The sequence below is a fragment of the Cryptomeria japonica genome, chromosome 11, assembly GCF_030272615.1.
Source record: "Cryptomeria japonica chromosome 11, Sugi_1.0, whole genome shotgun sequence".
Classification (NCBI taxonomy): domain Eukaryota; kingdom Viridiplantae; phylum Streptophyta; class Pinopsida; order Cupressales; family Cupressaceae; genus Cryptomeria; species Cryptomeria japonica.
Genome location: NC_081415.1, coordinates 615,749,888 through 615,768,022, shown reverse-complemented (window position 1 = coordinate 615,768,022; position 18,135 = coordinate 615,749,888). Strand labels below are relative to the sequence as shown.

At 36.8% G+C, this 18,135-nt stretch overlaps 1 protein-coding gene across 1 annotated transcript in view; it reads left to right on the top strand.

The window, feature by feature from the left end:
* The window catches only part of LOC131043459 (protein NEDD1), a 106,210-nt gene extending 90,025 nt beyond the window's left edge, over window positions 1-16,185 (top strand). The window contains exons 9-10 of the mRNA XM_057976658.2: window positions 15,306-15,455; window positions 15,582-16,185. Of these exons, the coding sequence (XP_057832641.2) occupies window positions 15,306-15,455; window positions 15,582-15,689 (258 nt within the window). The 3' untranslated portion in view covers window positions 15,690-16,185. The remainder of the gene's footprint in view (window positions 1-15,305; window positions 15,456-15,581) is intronic.
* The last annotated feature ends 1,950 nt before the right edge of the window (window positions 16,186-18,135 follow it).

Below are 18,135 nucleotides of genomic sequence, written 5' to 3'. Positions count from 1 at the left end.
CCTCGCCTGAACAAGATTCCCAATGCACCGCACAGAATCGACTTCTAAGAAGAGTTCAAGGATTTGATAACCTTGCTCAATCGGGTCACAGGTGCTTCTCAAGCTTTCTTCTTTGATAAATGGATGTTCTTCTTCATACAGTTGATCGTCCAAGGAAAGGGAATGCTCAATTGGGCCAGAATCATTAGTAACAGTCTGGACGTACAGTTGAGAAGACTAAGACCTACCAAGTCATTCCACATGAGTTCATATGTTGTATACGCCTTGATCAGAGGTTTTGAGTATGCAGGACTACCTCATAGGGGAGTTGTTGGAAGAGGACCTGGAGAAATAAGAGTTTGTGATTCTTATGTTCAACTACATCATCCGTCCAGAAGTGACTACAAGCTAGTCAATGACACCTTCACGATGAATATTACCAGGATATTGCAAGGTGGGATTCACAATCGACTGTCTCTGGACGCACAAGAGCTCGTGAAGAAGCATGGTGCATGGTTCATTCAGTTTCCAAAATTCACATACATCAGAGTTCATGGGTGTCCTTCACCTCCCTACATGTTGCCAAGATATCCTACTGATAGGATAATACTACTTGAGGTGACTAGACAGTTGGCAGCCTATGCGAAGGCATCCAGACACAAGCATGGAAATGGAATTCCCATACCCATCATACTAGGGAACTCAGTTGAAGTGTGTCCTAATACTCAAGCCGCGGAAGATGCAGAGAAGGAATTATCTCTATACTCATTCACATCTTTTGCCCCAAGAGAGAATTTTGATCCCCATGGTCATATAGAAGAAACAGTTGGGAAGAAATACAGGCATGAGTCTCAGGTGGAGGACTTTTGGATGAATGTCCAAGATGATGTCGAGGTCAAAAGAAAGATGCATACCAGGTTGCCCTTGGATCTCATCAGGAAATGCAAAATTTATAGAGTAGCCGATCAAGCCCAGGATAATGGTAGATACCTCCAGTCATCCTATGAGAAGGAAGACAAAGAAGTGAAGGTAGATTGGAATGAGCCCGAGGTTTTAGACTTGAGAGCTTTGATGGCCCCCGTTTTATCTTGCACTCGCAGATGGGTGGATGTACAACATCAAAAGTTGAAGGAGCAGAATGTATCTATGACATTCACCTTGGAAGCAAGACCAAAAGAAGGAGAGACAAGTATGAGTGAGAATACTTCTCATTCCAAAGGCTCAAAGAGGAAAGAAGGACCTCAGAAGAGAGAACCTTCCAAGAAGAAGCAAAAACCGAATCTTGATTGCCCACCAAGCACATCTTCTAGGCATGAAAAGGAAGCAAGTCAAGGGGAAGATCAGAGGCAGAAAGTATATGAAATTGACGAGTCTATGGAATCCATGGTACAGAATGATAAACAAGGGAAAGGACAGACACCTCAGCATTCATCAAGTCAATCTCCCCAAGTTGGTGCTAATGAGCAACATGAAGAAAAGAATGATGATGAAGCAGCATCTCCTTTCCGAGAAGATATACCTCTACCTAAAGAAATACAAGTGAGGGAAACAAGATTTGCCATTCTTGATTGGCTGAAAGGGAGGCTGACGAGGGTAGTTGTGGTTGAAGAGGAAGAAGATGTATTTGACTTGGAAAGCCTTATAGGAAATTCTCATGAAATAATAGAGAAGAAGAAGGCCACAAAGATGTCAAAGGTAATTAGAGATGAGATAGGATCCAAAAAAGTGCAAATAGCTACACCAGTGGCGGACAAATATGAGGATGAGATTCTAGCGGAAGAATACGATCTAGAAACATTTGATCTTGGTCCACTTACCACCGAGCAGGCTATGGAAGAAGCAATTGATTCATTGAAAACACTCAAAGACAAACTCAAAGAGGAAGTGGAAAAGAATAAGAAGCTTGAAAAGGAGGTCAGTGCTTGGAGGAATTATTTTAGCCATCTTAACTAGCCTTTGAGACGACAGGATCCAACAATATCTCCTTTACATGCACTTCCTCTTGAATCAATAAGTGAGGCAAAAAGGGCGAAGAACCTAGTTCAACTCATGAGTTCTTGGATTGATGAATCTCACAAGGTAGCTGTTGAATTTGCAACAAGAATGATGAAGACAGTTCATCGAGCTATCCAGGTCCTTGAGATTATCCATAATCTAATGATAACTGTAGCTGCATTCACCCACACTAGAAATGTTATCATCCCGATCTTACAAGTGATAAGAGAAACACCAAGACGGATTCTGACGCAAGAAAAGATAATGGATGGAGGAACCCATAGCCTCCTATAGTGGTCAGCTTTGCTTCAGATGAAAGAAGTCCTTTTTGAAGACGTTAACACCAGATGTAGCCGAGTTGAAGGCATCATCCATCCAATTCAAGACAAGGTGTTTGAGGTGTTGTGTACCATCCTTGACAGGCGGATTGAGATCGAGACAGATGTGGACATACAAGAGTTGGAGGATAGAATCAAGGTCATCTTTTGCAAGGAAGAGAACATCATCACAAAAAGGCAACGAGATCAAACGTATACTACTATGTTCCTGATTGAGAAGACCAAAGAACTTGAACCTGGATGGGAGACAACTCTTCTCACTGCTTTTGATCAAGTCCTTCACTTGGAAGAATGAATGAAGAATCTTCCTGAGATTCCCATTGCTGAGATTGAGGGAATTGTGTCCAGATTCATTGAATATGCTAAGAAAGAGCATAGGAAAGGGAACAAAGTTCTAGATGAAAAGTTGTTATAGGATGATGTGGCAACTTAATTCCTATTGGTCTATGTCTCCTCGGTATTTGTGCCAATTTTTTATTGGCTATGGATTAATAATGTTTATCTAAATGGGGACTTTTTTGTAACAAACCCTAATTAGGGTTTAGGTGTCAAAATCTCAGCCGTTGATCTTCTTTTGATCCAGGCCAATCATTGTATTTGAGGATGCTATATAAGCCCTCACTCATTTCATTTTAAAGAGTTAGAGAGTTTAGAGTGAAGAAAGTTAAAAAGTTGGAGAGAAATAAGTTATTGTTGTAGCAAAATTGAGTAGTGAAGAGAGAAATTTGAACAATTGTTGTCCATTTGGTTATGAGATCAATAAAATATTGAAGTTATGGTATTTTATTGCAATACTTGTGGCTATCTTCATGAATTTTTATCTTCTTGAATCACTTTCAATTGAAATAGCATTTAAATTTTAAGTTTGAAGGACGAATTGTTGTGCTTGATCTTTGATAAGATTCACATTCCAAACCACTAGCTTCTTACTGATTGTAAGAACACCTTGTGTGGTCAACTGGAAACATTGAGATTGATTAAGAATTCAATCATCATTAGAAGTATTGATATGTATCTCCTTGATAGTATCTATATCCTTGATGATTTGAAAGTTATTGAATCCCCTTAGAAGATCGCATCAATTCCAGTAGAGTTGTAATCTCTTGGCGATACTGAAATTGGTAGAATCTTATCAAGTCTGGCCTTCATTGAGTCATTCTTAGGATTAGTTTAAGTATCTCTTCCTTGAAACCCTTATCTTTTGATATTTTTGAAAATCTGTCAGCATTAGGAAAATCCTGTTCCCTCATTTGAAAGGAAGTAGCACGGACAAGCTTTCTCTAAAAGTACGTAAGGCCCCTTGAAGAAACAGTAAACACAACGACCACTGGTGCTTATCCACAAGTAGAGATCCTACAAAGCAGAACCTTGAAGTCATCCCGATTGATCCTTTTTGCGACATCTTCAGCATTCAAAGACTTTATTCAAGAGAGGATAAGATACCTCTGGGTATTTTATTCTGTGTTTGGTCATGTACAAAATACACATCAACACAACCCTAATTTTAGATTGTTTTTAATCACAAAAACACTTAGAAAAATAAGTCAACTGTCTAGACTAAGTAGAAAATGAATAAAGCAGAATACCAATTTGCATAAAATAAAGTAAAACGTCGCTAACAATAGTGGCTTTGACTTCTAATATTTAGTGCCAAATATCAGGAAAAAATGGCTTTGCACATTCACATTCTGTTTCTGCACTTGCGCAACAACACTGGTGATAGGACAAAAATTTAACACTCCCTCTTCACGAGGAAGCTGTTCACCATTAACCCAAATTTCTTACTTAGCAGTTCAAACCAAGGAAGCAATAATCGTTTGGGGATTTAATCGGCAAAACAAAAGTATAAGATTTTTTCAAAAACTCCGGAAAAAATCAGATTTACAAAAAAAAGTAAAAAACTGCAGAAAAACAATCAAAAACTTTTTTTTTTTTGATATTTTAGGGCATTTCCATAGCATAGAGATATTGTAGGCAAATAAAATAAACACTTGAACACATGAATTGCAGTAAATAGATTTTTGTTGTTTATATTCATATCACTGATTACATTGCACAAAATATACTACACCATAAATAATATCTAGATGGTGATAGATGTTAAAATGTCAATTACAATATAGTTTGACTTTGAACAAAGTCAACCTGTAAACTAAGTACAAAATTTCAAAATATCAAATTTAGGCAATGACATGCTAGAGGGTAGAAGGCCCTGATGATGAAGCTCTCGGGTGAGAGCCTGTCCTAATTCGATCAACCCATTCAGGATCAAAGTTAGCTTGCCTCATGAGATCAAAATCTTCAGTCTCAAGCGGACGATCATCAACAACAACAACATCATCATCATCATCATCAACATCAACATCAACATCATCAACAACAATCAACTCACAATCTGGATATATCTCATTGAGGTCAATTGGCAAGCCTTCCTCAATAGTTCTTGATTTTGCCCATGTAGAAATTAGCGTTTGCCTTACAAGTGAAAAACACAATGAATAGTGAATACAATTTAAAAAACCGCAACTATATATTAATATTCTCACCTTGAGCTTTCCTTATCTTCAAGCGGAGGTTGTGATGAACAAATACCAATTCATTCAGCCGTTGTTGTGATAGGCGGTTGCGTTTCTTGGAATGGATGTGTTCAAAAACACTCCAATTACGCTCACAAGCTGATGAGCTGCATGGTTGGCTCAAAATGCGCATTGCCATCCACCTTAAATTTGGTATTTCGTCTCCAAAAGAAGCCCACCATACAACTAAAAAACACATTATATGGAGATGATAATTTAAGACTAAGAATATCTTATAATCGTAACAAACTTAATGAGCATGTTGGCAAAATAAAGAGATTGTCAAAGGTTTATAGAGTCTACCTGGTTGAATGGTCTTTCTCCTTTGTATAGCAGCCCTAGAAGAGAGAAAACCCTTAACATGCCTGTACACTTCCAACTCTATCGTAGCCGCATCTAATTTTTCCATGCACTTGTAGAAGCCTTGTTTGATCTCAACATCAATTTCCATGAAGTCAGTTTTATAGAATAACAAAGGATTGAGAAAGTATCCCGCAACATGGAGAGGAGTGTGCATCTGTCCAGCCCATCTCCTATCAATTATGTCCCACAACGACATATACCCATCCCTGTTATTTTTCAGCTTACTCCTTATCACCTCCTTGGCCCTATCCATGGCCTCATACACATATCCCATGGGAGCTTTTTCCCCATCCACTAGTCTCAAGACTTTTACTAAAGGCTCTGAAAATTCTGCAATCTGTTCAATCGATCTCCAAAAGGTGGTAGAATACATATACTTTGCCACTGCTATGCCATTTGCTTGAGTTGTGAAGCCAGACTCCATCCACTCAGCTGAAACAAACATTCGCCTCAAATTACCTTTTTGTTCACATAATGTTTGTAATGCAAGGAAATATGTTGCAAATCTTGTCACCCCTGGTCAAACTAGCTACTTGCCTTTTGTGAAAGAGCGCATTATAGCCAAAACCCTTGTGTGATTATAAACAAATTTGGTAACCTTGTGAGCCTTCCGAAATGCCGCCTTAACCCATTCAATTTTTCCAATGTCCTCTAGGGTTAGATCAAGGCAATGTGCTACACATGGTGTAAAAAACATGGAAGGGTATTTATCTGTCAGAAGTCTCCCTGCAGCAACACAAGCTACAACATTGTCTGTGATAAATTGAACCACATTTTGTGGCCCTACATCCGTAACTGCCACATCATACTTCTCAAACAATGCATTTGTGGATTTCATCATATTAGATGCATCCATAGATTTCTAAAAAATAGTGCCAATCTCACCAAAGACAATGAAGTTAATGAGAGTTCGGTTCCTTCTATCTGTCCAACCATCTGACATGATGCTGCAACCAGTTCTAGGCCACGTAACTGATGTTATTTAACATCTTGAACATCCTCTACTGCATCTTTCAGCATACCAATGCTCAATGACTCATAAGATGGGGCTTGAAACCTAGGTCCTACAACTGCAATAGCATCTACCATGGGTTGCCAATATGGATTTCTGGGAGCATGGAATGCCGTGTGAGAGGAGTACCAATAATTACCAATTGCCTTCTTTGCTTGTTCAGTGACAGTTTTCCTCCATCCCGTACTCTCCAAAGTGGTTTGTGATCCTGGTGTAATACGAGATTGGAAGAAAGTATTAATGTTGTGTTTGGTCCACGTGCTATAGAATTAGGTGTTGACCCACATTCCCTGAAACTCCCATCTTCGCCATCTTCCTCACCCAGATGGTTCTTCTTGGGATCTGTAGAACTAGAACCTAGTTCAACCCCAATTCTCGTCTCTTTGGCCTTACTATCAGCAATCCCGTCAAGAGATTGCTTTGCCTGATACGAGACATCTGCAGGGCATTTTTTGCATATCTCGGTGTTATTTCCTCGTTGTTTTCACAAATGCCATTTGAAATGAGAAATTCCACCATTGATATCTTCTAGACACCAATTGCACTTGACCTTCGTTCTACCTCGAATTGCTGTGCAATGTGTCCACGCAAAGTCTTTTTGACGTGGCATTGTGATCAAGAATCAGATCTGCAAAGACATTACACTCAGTCTTTAACTTTTGAGTGAGAAAATCAAATTTTTGAGTTGAGGATTTTGATGCAACAGGTTATGATGGTTTTGGCTTGTTTGAACATGTTAGAAAAATATGACTGTTTGCTGATTGCTTTGTTTTTCTAAAGTTCATTCATCATTTAAGAACATTCATATGAAACAGTGCATTTGAAGACAATTTAAGCCAAATTGCATCGAACAACAAATTCACTTTATTTCATGAGTAAGCACATAGCATACAATCTGAAATTGAGAATGTAATTAAAATTGCAGACCTGGAAATTAAGCCGTTGAAGAAGAATTTCAGACCCACTAGAAACAGCAATACATTCTTCTTAACCTTATATACAGTTAAATTATACTTTTTGGGAAGACAAATTTCTGTCTAACAGTAAAATATATACAGTATATATTTTATATTCAGTAAAAAATTATCTGTTAAAACTTATATTTTACTCAGAAACTTACAGATATATACACTATATACTTTAAGTTTTAACAATATATACAGTATATACTTATTGTTTAACAGTAAAATATATGAAGAATGAAGAATAAGTACTCAGAAAGATGTACTTAGACAGATTGTAACAGTATATTTAGACAAATTTTCCGATTTTAACAGAGTTTATTTTAAGAATATAGTTAGACAAATTTTAATAGTATATATTTTAACAGATAAATATAAGTATATACAGTAAAAATTTAACAGTAAAATATATACAGTATACTGTTAAATTTTAACTGTATATACTTATATTTAATTGTATAAATTTAACAGTTAAATTGAATTTTATATTAGTCTATTTTACAGTTAAATTTATTAGTAATATAATATATACTGTTAAATTTTATATTTATCTATTCTACTGTTAATTTTATTAGTAAGATAATATATACTGTTAAATTTAATTTAACAGTATATACTTAACAGTAAAATATATACTTATATATTTTACTGTTAAATTTAATATACTGTATATTATACAGTGTATTAATTAAATTCTATAAAACAAACTAATAAATTTAATTTGTATAAACAAAAATATTAAATAAATTCTATAAAACAAAACTACTCGATAAAATTTGTAAAACAAAAATATAATTTGTAAATACTTGGATGAATGCAGTGCTGGCTTGCCGCTTGGTGACCCCTCTGTACTAAACCTGAAGATACAGTCGGTGACCAATGACGAACAGGGACTTCCAATTGTGCTTGATTGAAGAAGATCCAAGAGACGTTCTATGCCTTCAACAATCAATCTCTGCGATAAAACTTATTGTCGGGCTTCCTATTTCCGACCTGCAGACTTTGGATGAAAAACAACAGGGAGGCGACGTCCATTTGTAGATTTTTCCGCAAAAAATTGGTGCCTTTTTCATGTTTTTAGGGTTTTCACACGGATATTTGCGATTTTTTTTTCCGATTAATCTGCAGATATTAATTACAATTAATCGTGTTTTGAGCAGGAAAAAATCATTGACTGCGGTCAACATGTATTTCGCGATTTTTAGAGGGCAAAAATCGGGACCCTCTGTGATTCCCAATTAATCGCGATTTTTTGCAGATCATTGCTTCTATGGTTCAAACAACCCTTTTAATAGAGGTTTTGTCCAAATTTTTGCAACTTGCCCTTCTAAAGGAACCTACTGAAGAATGATTGGTTCCTTTGGAACTTTTCGAAGAAAATTATAATGAACATCAATGTGCTTGGAGCATTTGTCAAATATTGGATTTGTAGATAGCTTAATACAATTTTGACTGCAACAGTACACTATGGTTAGCTCCAATATCTGATTAATAAGTTTTACAATCAACTTGCAAAGCCAGATAGCTCACAGTAGCCGAAGAAGTTTCTATGTACTCTGTTTTAGTTGAATGCAATGTAACAATTCATTTCTTGCTAAATTAGGATATCATGCTTGACCCCAAGCTGAAACAAAACATTGAATTGCTCTTAGTAGCATTAGTATAACTTGCCTAGTCTGAATCTACAAAACCATTCAACATTAACTCTTCATTTCTAACATACTCCAACCCATAATGAACTGTGTCTTTCAAGTATCTAAGCACATGCTTTGTAGCAGTCAGATGAATTTACTTTGGCTAAACCATAAACTAACTTGACATGTTCACTGCAAAACAAATATTAGTTCTGATATTGCTGAAGTACTTGGAGAACCAATCAGCTGCCTGTATATAAATTGATCCACCAAATCAGGTAAATTAGGAATTAGAGTACATGTTAACTCCCTTAATTGATAGGATTCTTTGCCACCTCTACCTCATTCGTCTGTTTGATTGATGGTAGTTAGGTACCACTTCTACCTCGTCAAGATTAGTTCACTTGACACTTCTGCCCTTACATGTTGAACCAGACCACAAATTACAATGGGTAATTCAACCTTTTCTAGGGCACTTGTCACCTTGATTTGTGCATGCCTAGAATGTATAAATTGTAGTTCATTTCCTTTGTTTTACACATTTTGAAGCCACAGGTGATGTTATTCTCATCTTGTTTGCATTTGAATTAGTGTCATGCTGTCGTTTTTGTTTCTAGAGAGATTTAATAATTGCTTAGTCTTTATTAAATCTAAATGTATCACAGTAGGGCAATGTAGGTGCAAGTTGATTCAATCTAGAAAAACACTCAATTTGTAGGAGGCCTTGGGGATCAAATAGATTGTTCCATTGTATTTTTAGGAGAGTCAAATTAGCTTGGACAGGCTCTCATTTGTCCCCATTAGACATTAGGAAGTTAATCTAGTGTAGATTTTCCTATAGGTTTTGATTTTGCTTTCTACAAACAACATGCATTTTGAGATAATTTTTAGTGAAGTGGACAATGCCTTTGTGTCCATCAAATCTTATAGATTGACATAAAATTCATCCCATTTGGAGCAACTCCAAGATTTTTTTTGCCTAGGGATGCATTATGATCTCCTTTTGCATTACTGTATAGGTATGATTCAAATTTTTTTTTGTGCATTAGCATAAGTTTTATAATTTAAAAAAAAAAGTAAAAATAAAACTTTTTTTTTTTGATCGGTGAAACGAAAGGGTTTTTAGCTTGACTTGCACTAGGTGAGGCCACAAGCGGGGGACCTCATCCCCGGCATTAACGCAACAACAACAACTTAGACTCGCGAGCACAAAAGCCTAGTAGGGGCACAAAGCCCACGAACACAACAGCCCAACAAAGGTTTGGCACAGGCATAAATGCCCGAGAAACCATCAACATGAATGCCGCAACAGTTCATAATCCATGAGCACACTGGAACAACAAAGGCACAAGCTTGTGCTCATAGTAGCCCAGCGGGATTTGAACCTTGGTGGCAATATCAACAATGCCACAACTTAACCAACACATTGCATGATGAACCTTAATTAAAATAAAACAATTAAAAGAAGATTAAAGCACATAACAAATTTTTGAAGTGCTTAGAGTGTTTTCATATTGAACAAAGGTGGTATCTTGTACCCTACCACTTTAGAGTACGACGCCTACCATAAGCAGGGATTGTTGGGTACCCCTGCACCCCCACATTTAAAGTAGTGTCAAAATGATAGATATTTCGGTAGTTGCCACTTGTTCTCTGCTTGAGTGGTAACATTTGCTACTTGTCCACCTATCGACTACTTTGCCACGTGTTCTACCTTGAATCTATTGTCACCACTACATTGCTTTACTACCACCATCTTGTTGCCATCCACCATACATAGATTACATTGCTTTTTTGCTGCTTGCTAGCCATTAAGCCTTAAGGCATGACTAGGGTTAGGGATCCCTCTTCATTGTAGTTTTCAAATTTGAAGGGCAACATTGGAATGCCTTTTCGAGGTCATATTTGTTGGTGTGAATAGAGGTGTTTTCTATCCATTTTCTTGCTTTGTAGTGTGAACAAGGTACATTATCCAACAAGTTCCTAGTTAGGACTTTGTCACACATGTTCACATCTTAAGTTTACTTAGTGAGATATGAATCTTTCTAGAAGGTCTTAGGTGTTGGGTGAGCTTATCCTATTTAATCACTAGTTGACATATGACATAGGATTAAGGCACTTGTCATCATCCTCGTGAGTTCCATCTCTCAACCTTGCATATGCACATCATTGAACATATTGATCTAATATACTTTGCATCAATTTTTGGAAAATTTTGCTCTTGCTTTTCTCTTTTGTAGAAGGTTATTTTGGTTTTTGCAGGTCATCTTGGGAGCTTGAGCCCTTGAGTGATTCTAACATGGTATCAAAGCCTTAGATTTGCAAAGCCTCTTCTTAGATCTGGGAGGTAATCAAGTAAATCTTTTGGTGGATCTTGAAAAGTTGATTTTACTCTCCTCTTGCATCATATGATGAATTGGAGAATCAGAAAAAAACTTTATAGAAATTCCAGATTTGGGTTTTTTTGTGGTGTATTATCGCAGGTTCATTTTGGAGCATTTTGGTTTAAAACAGACCCTTCTATTGAATTCAGAAATCCCCAAAACCATTATTTTCATATATAATACTTTGCGGCAAATTATTTTTCAGCATTTTTCTTGCAACAATCTTAAATTTGATGGCCAAATGACAGTCAGTGGAACACTCTTAAATTTGACAGCCAAATGAGTGTTAGAAGACACTATTAAATTCGACGACCAAATGACTATCAGCAAGTTGCTCCAATCTGCCCCCCTCTCCATCAATAGTTTTGATTTTTCAGTTCAACTTCAAAGGGCCATATCTTAGTCATGTGGACTCCTTTTTTTGAGCAATTTTTTTGATTTGGAGGAATTTCGTGTTCTTTGTGGCGGTGCATTTACATATGGTTTTGGTACTTGATATTTTCAGAAATTGCAAGATTTTCACAGCTGTTGTTGAACGGTTCTTGTTTTGGTAACTTCTGGGGCTCCATTCTTGCTCCTACGGTAACATTTTTGGGTGCCATTTTTTTTGAAATTGCATGATTTTTTGTGTACTTTTGAGTTTTGTGATCATATATATCTCATTCTGTGTAAAAAACTATACTTTGAGCTTGTTGCCAAATTTGGCATTTGCATGTACTAAGATCAAGTCTAGTTTGCTGTTTTTTGCATCTAGCTTCTGTAATTGCATTGAGTATGAAGTTCCAAACTTTTATGTTTTTTTGGGGGGGGGATCTTTGCACAAACATGCGACCTCCAGTTAAGGTATAGATTGAATTTATTACAAACTATGATTTTATGTTCACATTTCTTGCATGGCAAGAGATATAAAAATAGGTGATTTAAAAATAGTCGACTCCAAGTTATAAATATCATAAATCTGGAAATAATACATGCTCCTTGTGCTTAAAATACATCTGAAAATAACGCATGCTCCTTGTGCTTAAAAAGAGACCACTAAAAATAGCACAGGCTAAAAATAGGTCTTTCTAAAAACAACAAATCTTGGAATATGCTCTTTTAAAATAGTGATGGCTAGAAATAGACTAACCCTATGAAAACTTTGGAAATCTACTTGTACATCACTCCTTTTAGTGCAGGCTAAAGATAGGCTTCTGGTTAGGTAGCTCTTGATGACTTTGCACACTGGTCCAAATCAGCTGGTCGTTTTGGAGTCATTAAGACTTTGGAAGCACTTCAACAACATTTCTATCGGCCATGCATGCACAAACACATTAAAGCTCACATTATGTTCTATGTTCCCTGCAACATAGCCAAGCCAACAAACCACAAGTTGGGATGGTACACCCCACTTCCAGCTTTGCCTAGACCATGGGAATCTATCAACAGAAATTTCTGATCTGGCTTGGCAAGGATCAAACATTAACATGACTCCATGCTTCTTGTTGATAATCTTATTATGATGGTGATCATAGTTGCGTGCAAGACGATAATTAGTGCTCCTAAAACAATCAAACTCTTCATCCAACATGTTTTGTTAGTCATTTCTACAAAGCTTTGTGACAAATGTTAAGACACAGCTTTATAGATTAATAACATCCTATCCTCAAACTGATGGAAAAACTGAAGTGGTAAATGACATCCTAATCTAAATGTTGGGAATGCACAATAATGCTCATCCTTACACTTGGAATGATGATATTCGATACATTTGACATGCTTACAATAGGGCTATCCCTAGTTTGAAGGAATAAACCCTTTTTGCATGTTATGGGGTCTTCCTTGTAGCATTTTTGACATGGATTTTGACACTCCTTAAGTTCTAGAGACAATTGCAAAGGGCAAGGATTTGGAAATGGTGGGTAATTACTTAAGCGTACTCAACAAGTGCATCGACACGTTAAACAAATTTGAGTTACTAATGGCAGGACAAGAATTGTCATGATTCCCATTGCACTCCAGCTGCTTCTCAAATTGGCGAGGCTCCATGACAAGGGGAGAAGATGAAGCTTTATATCCTATCTCTTTGTTGAACTGAGATCTAGCTAAAGAGTCGGCCATATAATATGTATATTTTGTGAGTGGTTTAATGCATGGTCTTAATAAGATCATTATGAGACTTCTGAAGGTTAAAATCAAACTATATCATTAGCCTATGTATAGAGGGGCTCATGATATAGTTTGATTTAACCTTCATAAGTCTCACACTGATCTTTTGTGTAGTTTGGGTTTAATCTCAATAAGTTTTATAATGATATTATGTTTCTAGTTTCAAGTTTAGTGTCCTTCAGTTATAATGTTACAAGATACTCAAGTTTGGAGATTTGCAGTTGCACACAGCTTACCCTTGCACCCTTCATACCCCTCCATCCTCGCACTTGTTTACTCAACTTTTGTTCACACCATCACATCCCACACCTATGTGCCCATGTAAACTTGATCTCTAGTTTTGTGGCCATGATATAAGTAGAATGTTCAAATATAGTAGAACATTTAAAATGTGTGTGTGTTTGTGCGTGTGCGTGTAAAAATATTTAAAGAAAATATTTTTGAAAATTTTTATATTCATTTCTATGCCTGACCAAGGTATGCTAGGCATTCTCCATTCCCTAGATGCTGGGGAAACTCCCGATACCCCTCCTACATTTCTTGCATTTAGGGGATATCTGATGATGTCTGGGATGTGTGACCCCATCCCCAAAATGCAAGAAAAGTGCGTGGGTGTGGGTGTGTAAAATATTATTTAAAGATTGTTTTTTTGAAATTTTTATATTCATTTCTATGCCTGACCATGGGATGTTAGGCATTCTCTATCCCCAAGATGCTGGGGAAGCTCCTGACATCCCCTCCTGCATTTCTTGCATTTAAGGGATAACTGATGATGTCTGGGATGTGTACCCTATCTCCAAAATGCAAGAATTGTGTGGTAGCATTTTTGAACACATGGAAATGCCCCTTGCGCATGATACTGATACAAGCAAAGAGGAGACCCATTGTTCATTTTAATGGCTGTTTCTCTGTTCACTTAGACATATTCCTATGCAATGGTGGCTGCAACGCCATCTGTTACTCTTGCTGTTTTCTCAGTCTTTTTTAGCCTGTTTCTTCCTTTGTTTCGAAGGATTTCATGAGCTGTGCCCCATGAAAAGAAAGGGTTTTCTTTGTTGAAAGTTCTTAGATCTTATAAACCCCAATTCCTTCAGCAAGACTTAAGTTCTACTATGTCTCATCACAGATTTGTATAATGTTGTAAACATAATTGATGGTGAAACAAAAATTCTACGATGAATTTTACTGTCAAACACACAATTAGTCGAAGATGGCAGGATGGAAATTTATGTTAACAGATATTTTCACCAAAAATCTTTTTCTGAGCCACAAAACTCCCTGGGCTTGTTTCTCCATTTCTTATTTCATTCAACACAGCTGTAATCAGTTTGCTATTGGAAAAGCTGTAACCTTCTAATTTAAAAAACTAAGCTGATTTAACTTGTTTATTGGGACGTCTCATAAGCCAGGGGTGGGGCTCTATTTGCAGTACATGGGTAGCTTTTCAATCAGTGGGCACTGAGTTGAGTATTTCTTATAATCTATGCATTTCGAGATGATGCATTTTTGGCTACCTTGACTGTTAATCTTATGTCTTCCCTGTTTTGCTTGTATATAATGAACAAAATTTGTGTGATTCATAATGCCATTAATGTTTTCATAGGTAATATTTTTAACCAGTGTACACTAAAATGTAAAATCTCTTCCCACTCTCCACACTGCCCCAGCCTGCCTCTTCTCTTCTTCCTCTCTGCTTCATGCACGCACATACAGTCATGCAAACTCTCCTCCACAATGATCACAACACACACACAAATAGAGACAGGGAAATCATTTGTATTTACGCACTCAAGAAAAAGAGTAATCCTGGCAACTTCTATTTACGAGCGTATCATGCATTGAAAAGCATTGAGATAGGTTAACATTCTCTTTTGAGGAATTCTATAAATGCATTAATGTGAAAGTTTATTGCAGTTGGAACACAGTCAACAAGGGCACTCATCATTTGCACTTCAGTTGGTACAACGCACACTTGAGGAAAGTCTTGGTTCTGTACAGAGGGCAATCCATGAAGATGTACAGAATCTTCACCTTGAACTATTACGCCAATTTCACTTACAGCAGGTATGATGATTATTATTATTTTTTTGTACACTGGTAAGAGATAATTCATGGAGATCATTTCTGTGTTTGGTATAATGCTCATGCTACGAATTTTCATTCTGGGTGTTTCCTGGTCTGAACTAGCAGACAGAAATGAGTACCTTTATGAAAAAGGTGCTGGAAAAGCAATCAGATTTAATGAAAGAAGTGCAAGCCCTACGAATAGAAAATGAGCAGATGCGCCGGCTTCTTTAGAAAAAGAGCTTTGCATTTTTGTACAGGCTTCAGAGATAAGAGATATGTTGCAATATCCTTGCTGAGGAATGTGAATTTGGAGTTAACTAATTATTCATGAGTTCAGTATGCGATTTGTCTCAGAATTGCCTCTGTGTTACACTATCTGGTTTCAGGCCTTTCTATTGTTCTAGTAGATCATGACTGAGGCCATACAAGCGTTGGTAGTAGATGTTATGACATTAATTTCAATTATACCTTACCAATTTTTTCAATACTCCAACATGGATTTCTTCACTAATTGTATTTCTTGGGGCAAGGCTTTGTACGTGGATGAATTTCCCCTACAAGCTGGGACACAAATGAACAGTATCCGGAGAGTTTGTTGTGGTGGTGGGGGTGAGGTGCGATAGGGAAGTGTGTGTATAAATAGAGAAGTGGGCTGGTTGCTTATTTTCTTGTTTAGAGCAGATAACGAGGACTTCCAGTCAGTAAATGGGAAGTAGTTTAATCTTTATTTTGTGTTTGTTTAATTCCTTTGATCAGTTTTGTTGTATGGATTTCAGAAAAGGTTTTATTCCTAGTCTTACCGCTGCTGGTTTCCATTTAGCTCTATGGGACCGTGTTTTTTAATGCACAAGCTTGGAATCTGATGTTTTGTCCCATGATGTTTTCTTTGTATTCATAGGTGGATGCTTCACATAGTGGTTATTCTCTACCGCTGGGCCATTTCAAAATTGAAAACGTTATTATTGCCAGCTTAAGAATGTATTAATTTCTATTAGTAATTTTAATTCAACGGATGATACAATGTTTAATCAGAACATATTTTAAAAAGTGAAGTCTGTAGTTCCCCTAGTTTCCAGTTTAAAACAGTCTCATCAATATTTATGAAAATTTAATGCTCGCGGTTATGAATATCACTAGGCATGTAAGGTATGAAAATCAATTTTTTTAATTACCTGGCCCTATTGATGTCCTCAACTCTTTGTTTTCATTATTATTGTTGCTTGTTCTTTTTTTAAATTTGTGCTAGGATAGTTACGGGTTATTCAATCTCACCACAATTATACTAGCACTTGCAGCGGGAGGAGGTGCAATTTTTACACGATTGTAATTTATAACAATTAAATTCTACCAACAGAGCTGTCATACCAGCCATAGATGAAACTAAACGGTTTCATTCAAGCAAATTAAATTCACAGGTGTAAAGAATACCAGCATAAATCCCTACCTGCATCAAAATGGAAGCTTTAGAATGGCTTAAGAATGGCCATCAAGATGTAAAGGACAAATAATGTGCCAAGAGTTGGGAGTTGAAATTGCTATGGGCATCTATTAAGGCATGGGAGATAAGTATGTGTATACAGAAGTTAATAAGGAAAAGTATGTATCTGTTTAAACTATAGTTGAACTACTTGCCAAAATGAAAAACTTGCCAAGGCCCGAAAAAAAACTCAAGAATAACTTGGCCAATACTTGGCAAAATTCTCGGGAACTTAAAAAATTGCTTAAATTTAATTGGAAATGTATTTTTTTTTGCAAAATTCAATGAGAAGATGCATCCCATTAGTCAATAAATGAGAAAACAAAAGAAAGAAGTTCAGTCTAGATATATTTAAATGCAAAGTGGGTACAAAATCACATTCTCATGAGGAATGCTGATGGTTGGAAGCAAAATAGTTAATAGTTTTTGTAGAACTAAAAGTAAATAAATCAATACAATTACATCTTCCTCTTCCCAATTCTAGTAAAAACTAAGGGAGAGATAGAACTATAGGGTCTAGTCCTAGAAGTTTGTTGTGGGCATGACTATGACTCTTTGCTCGGTATGACTGGCTCTAGCTGCACCTGGCACTGACAATGACTCTTAATCCCCCTCATCCTCAATGTCATTTAGTGTGAAACCAAATCCACCCCTCTCCTCCGTAGCTTGCCTCTCCAAATCATTGATGTCATCTTTTGTAAACAATGGAGGCTACTCTTGTAATGTCCAATCACTGTAAGGATCTATATCATCCAAATCAATTGGACCAGTTGGTGCTTCCTTTAGCTTCCTTATGCACAACCAAAGATTATATTGCACAAAGACAAGGTCATTGAAGTGTTTTTGAGTTAAGTTGCTCCTCTTCTTCGTGTGGATGGCCTCAAACAAGCTCCAATTGTATTCACAACTAGATGAACTACAAGACCGACATAAGATTTTGAGGGCAATTTTTTTGAGATTTGGGGTATTTCCACTCCAACTTTGACACCAAGCATCTGCAAAATAAAATTAGGTTGAGGCTAGCACCCCTTGCGGGAGTTTGAGGGTGAGAAAGAGAGGGGTAGAGAGATAGGTCTAGATCTTGGGGGAGAGAGGAGATGTGAGATGGAGAGTGGTAGAGAGGGGGATACATGAAGAGTGACAAGGAGATAGATAGGTTTAAAATTTGGGGCAGATAAAGTGTGTGAGATAGAGAGAGCG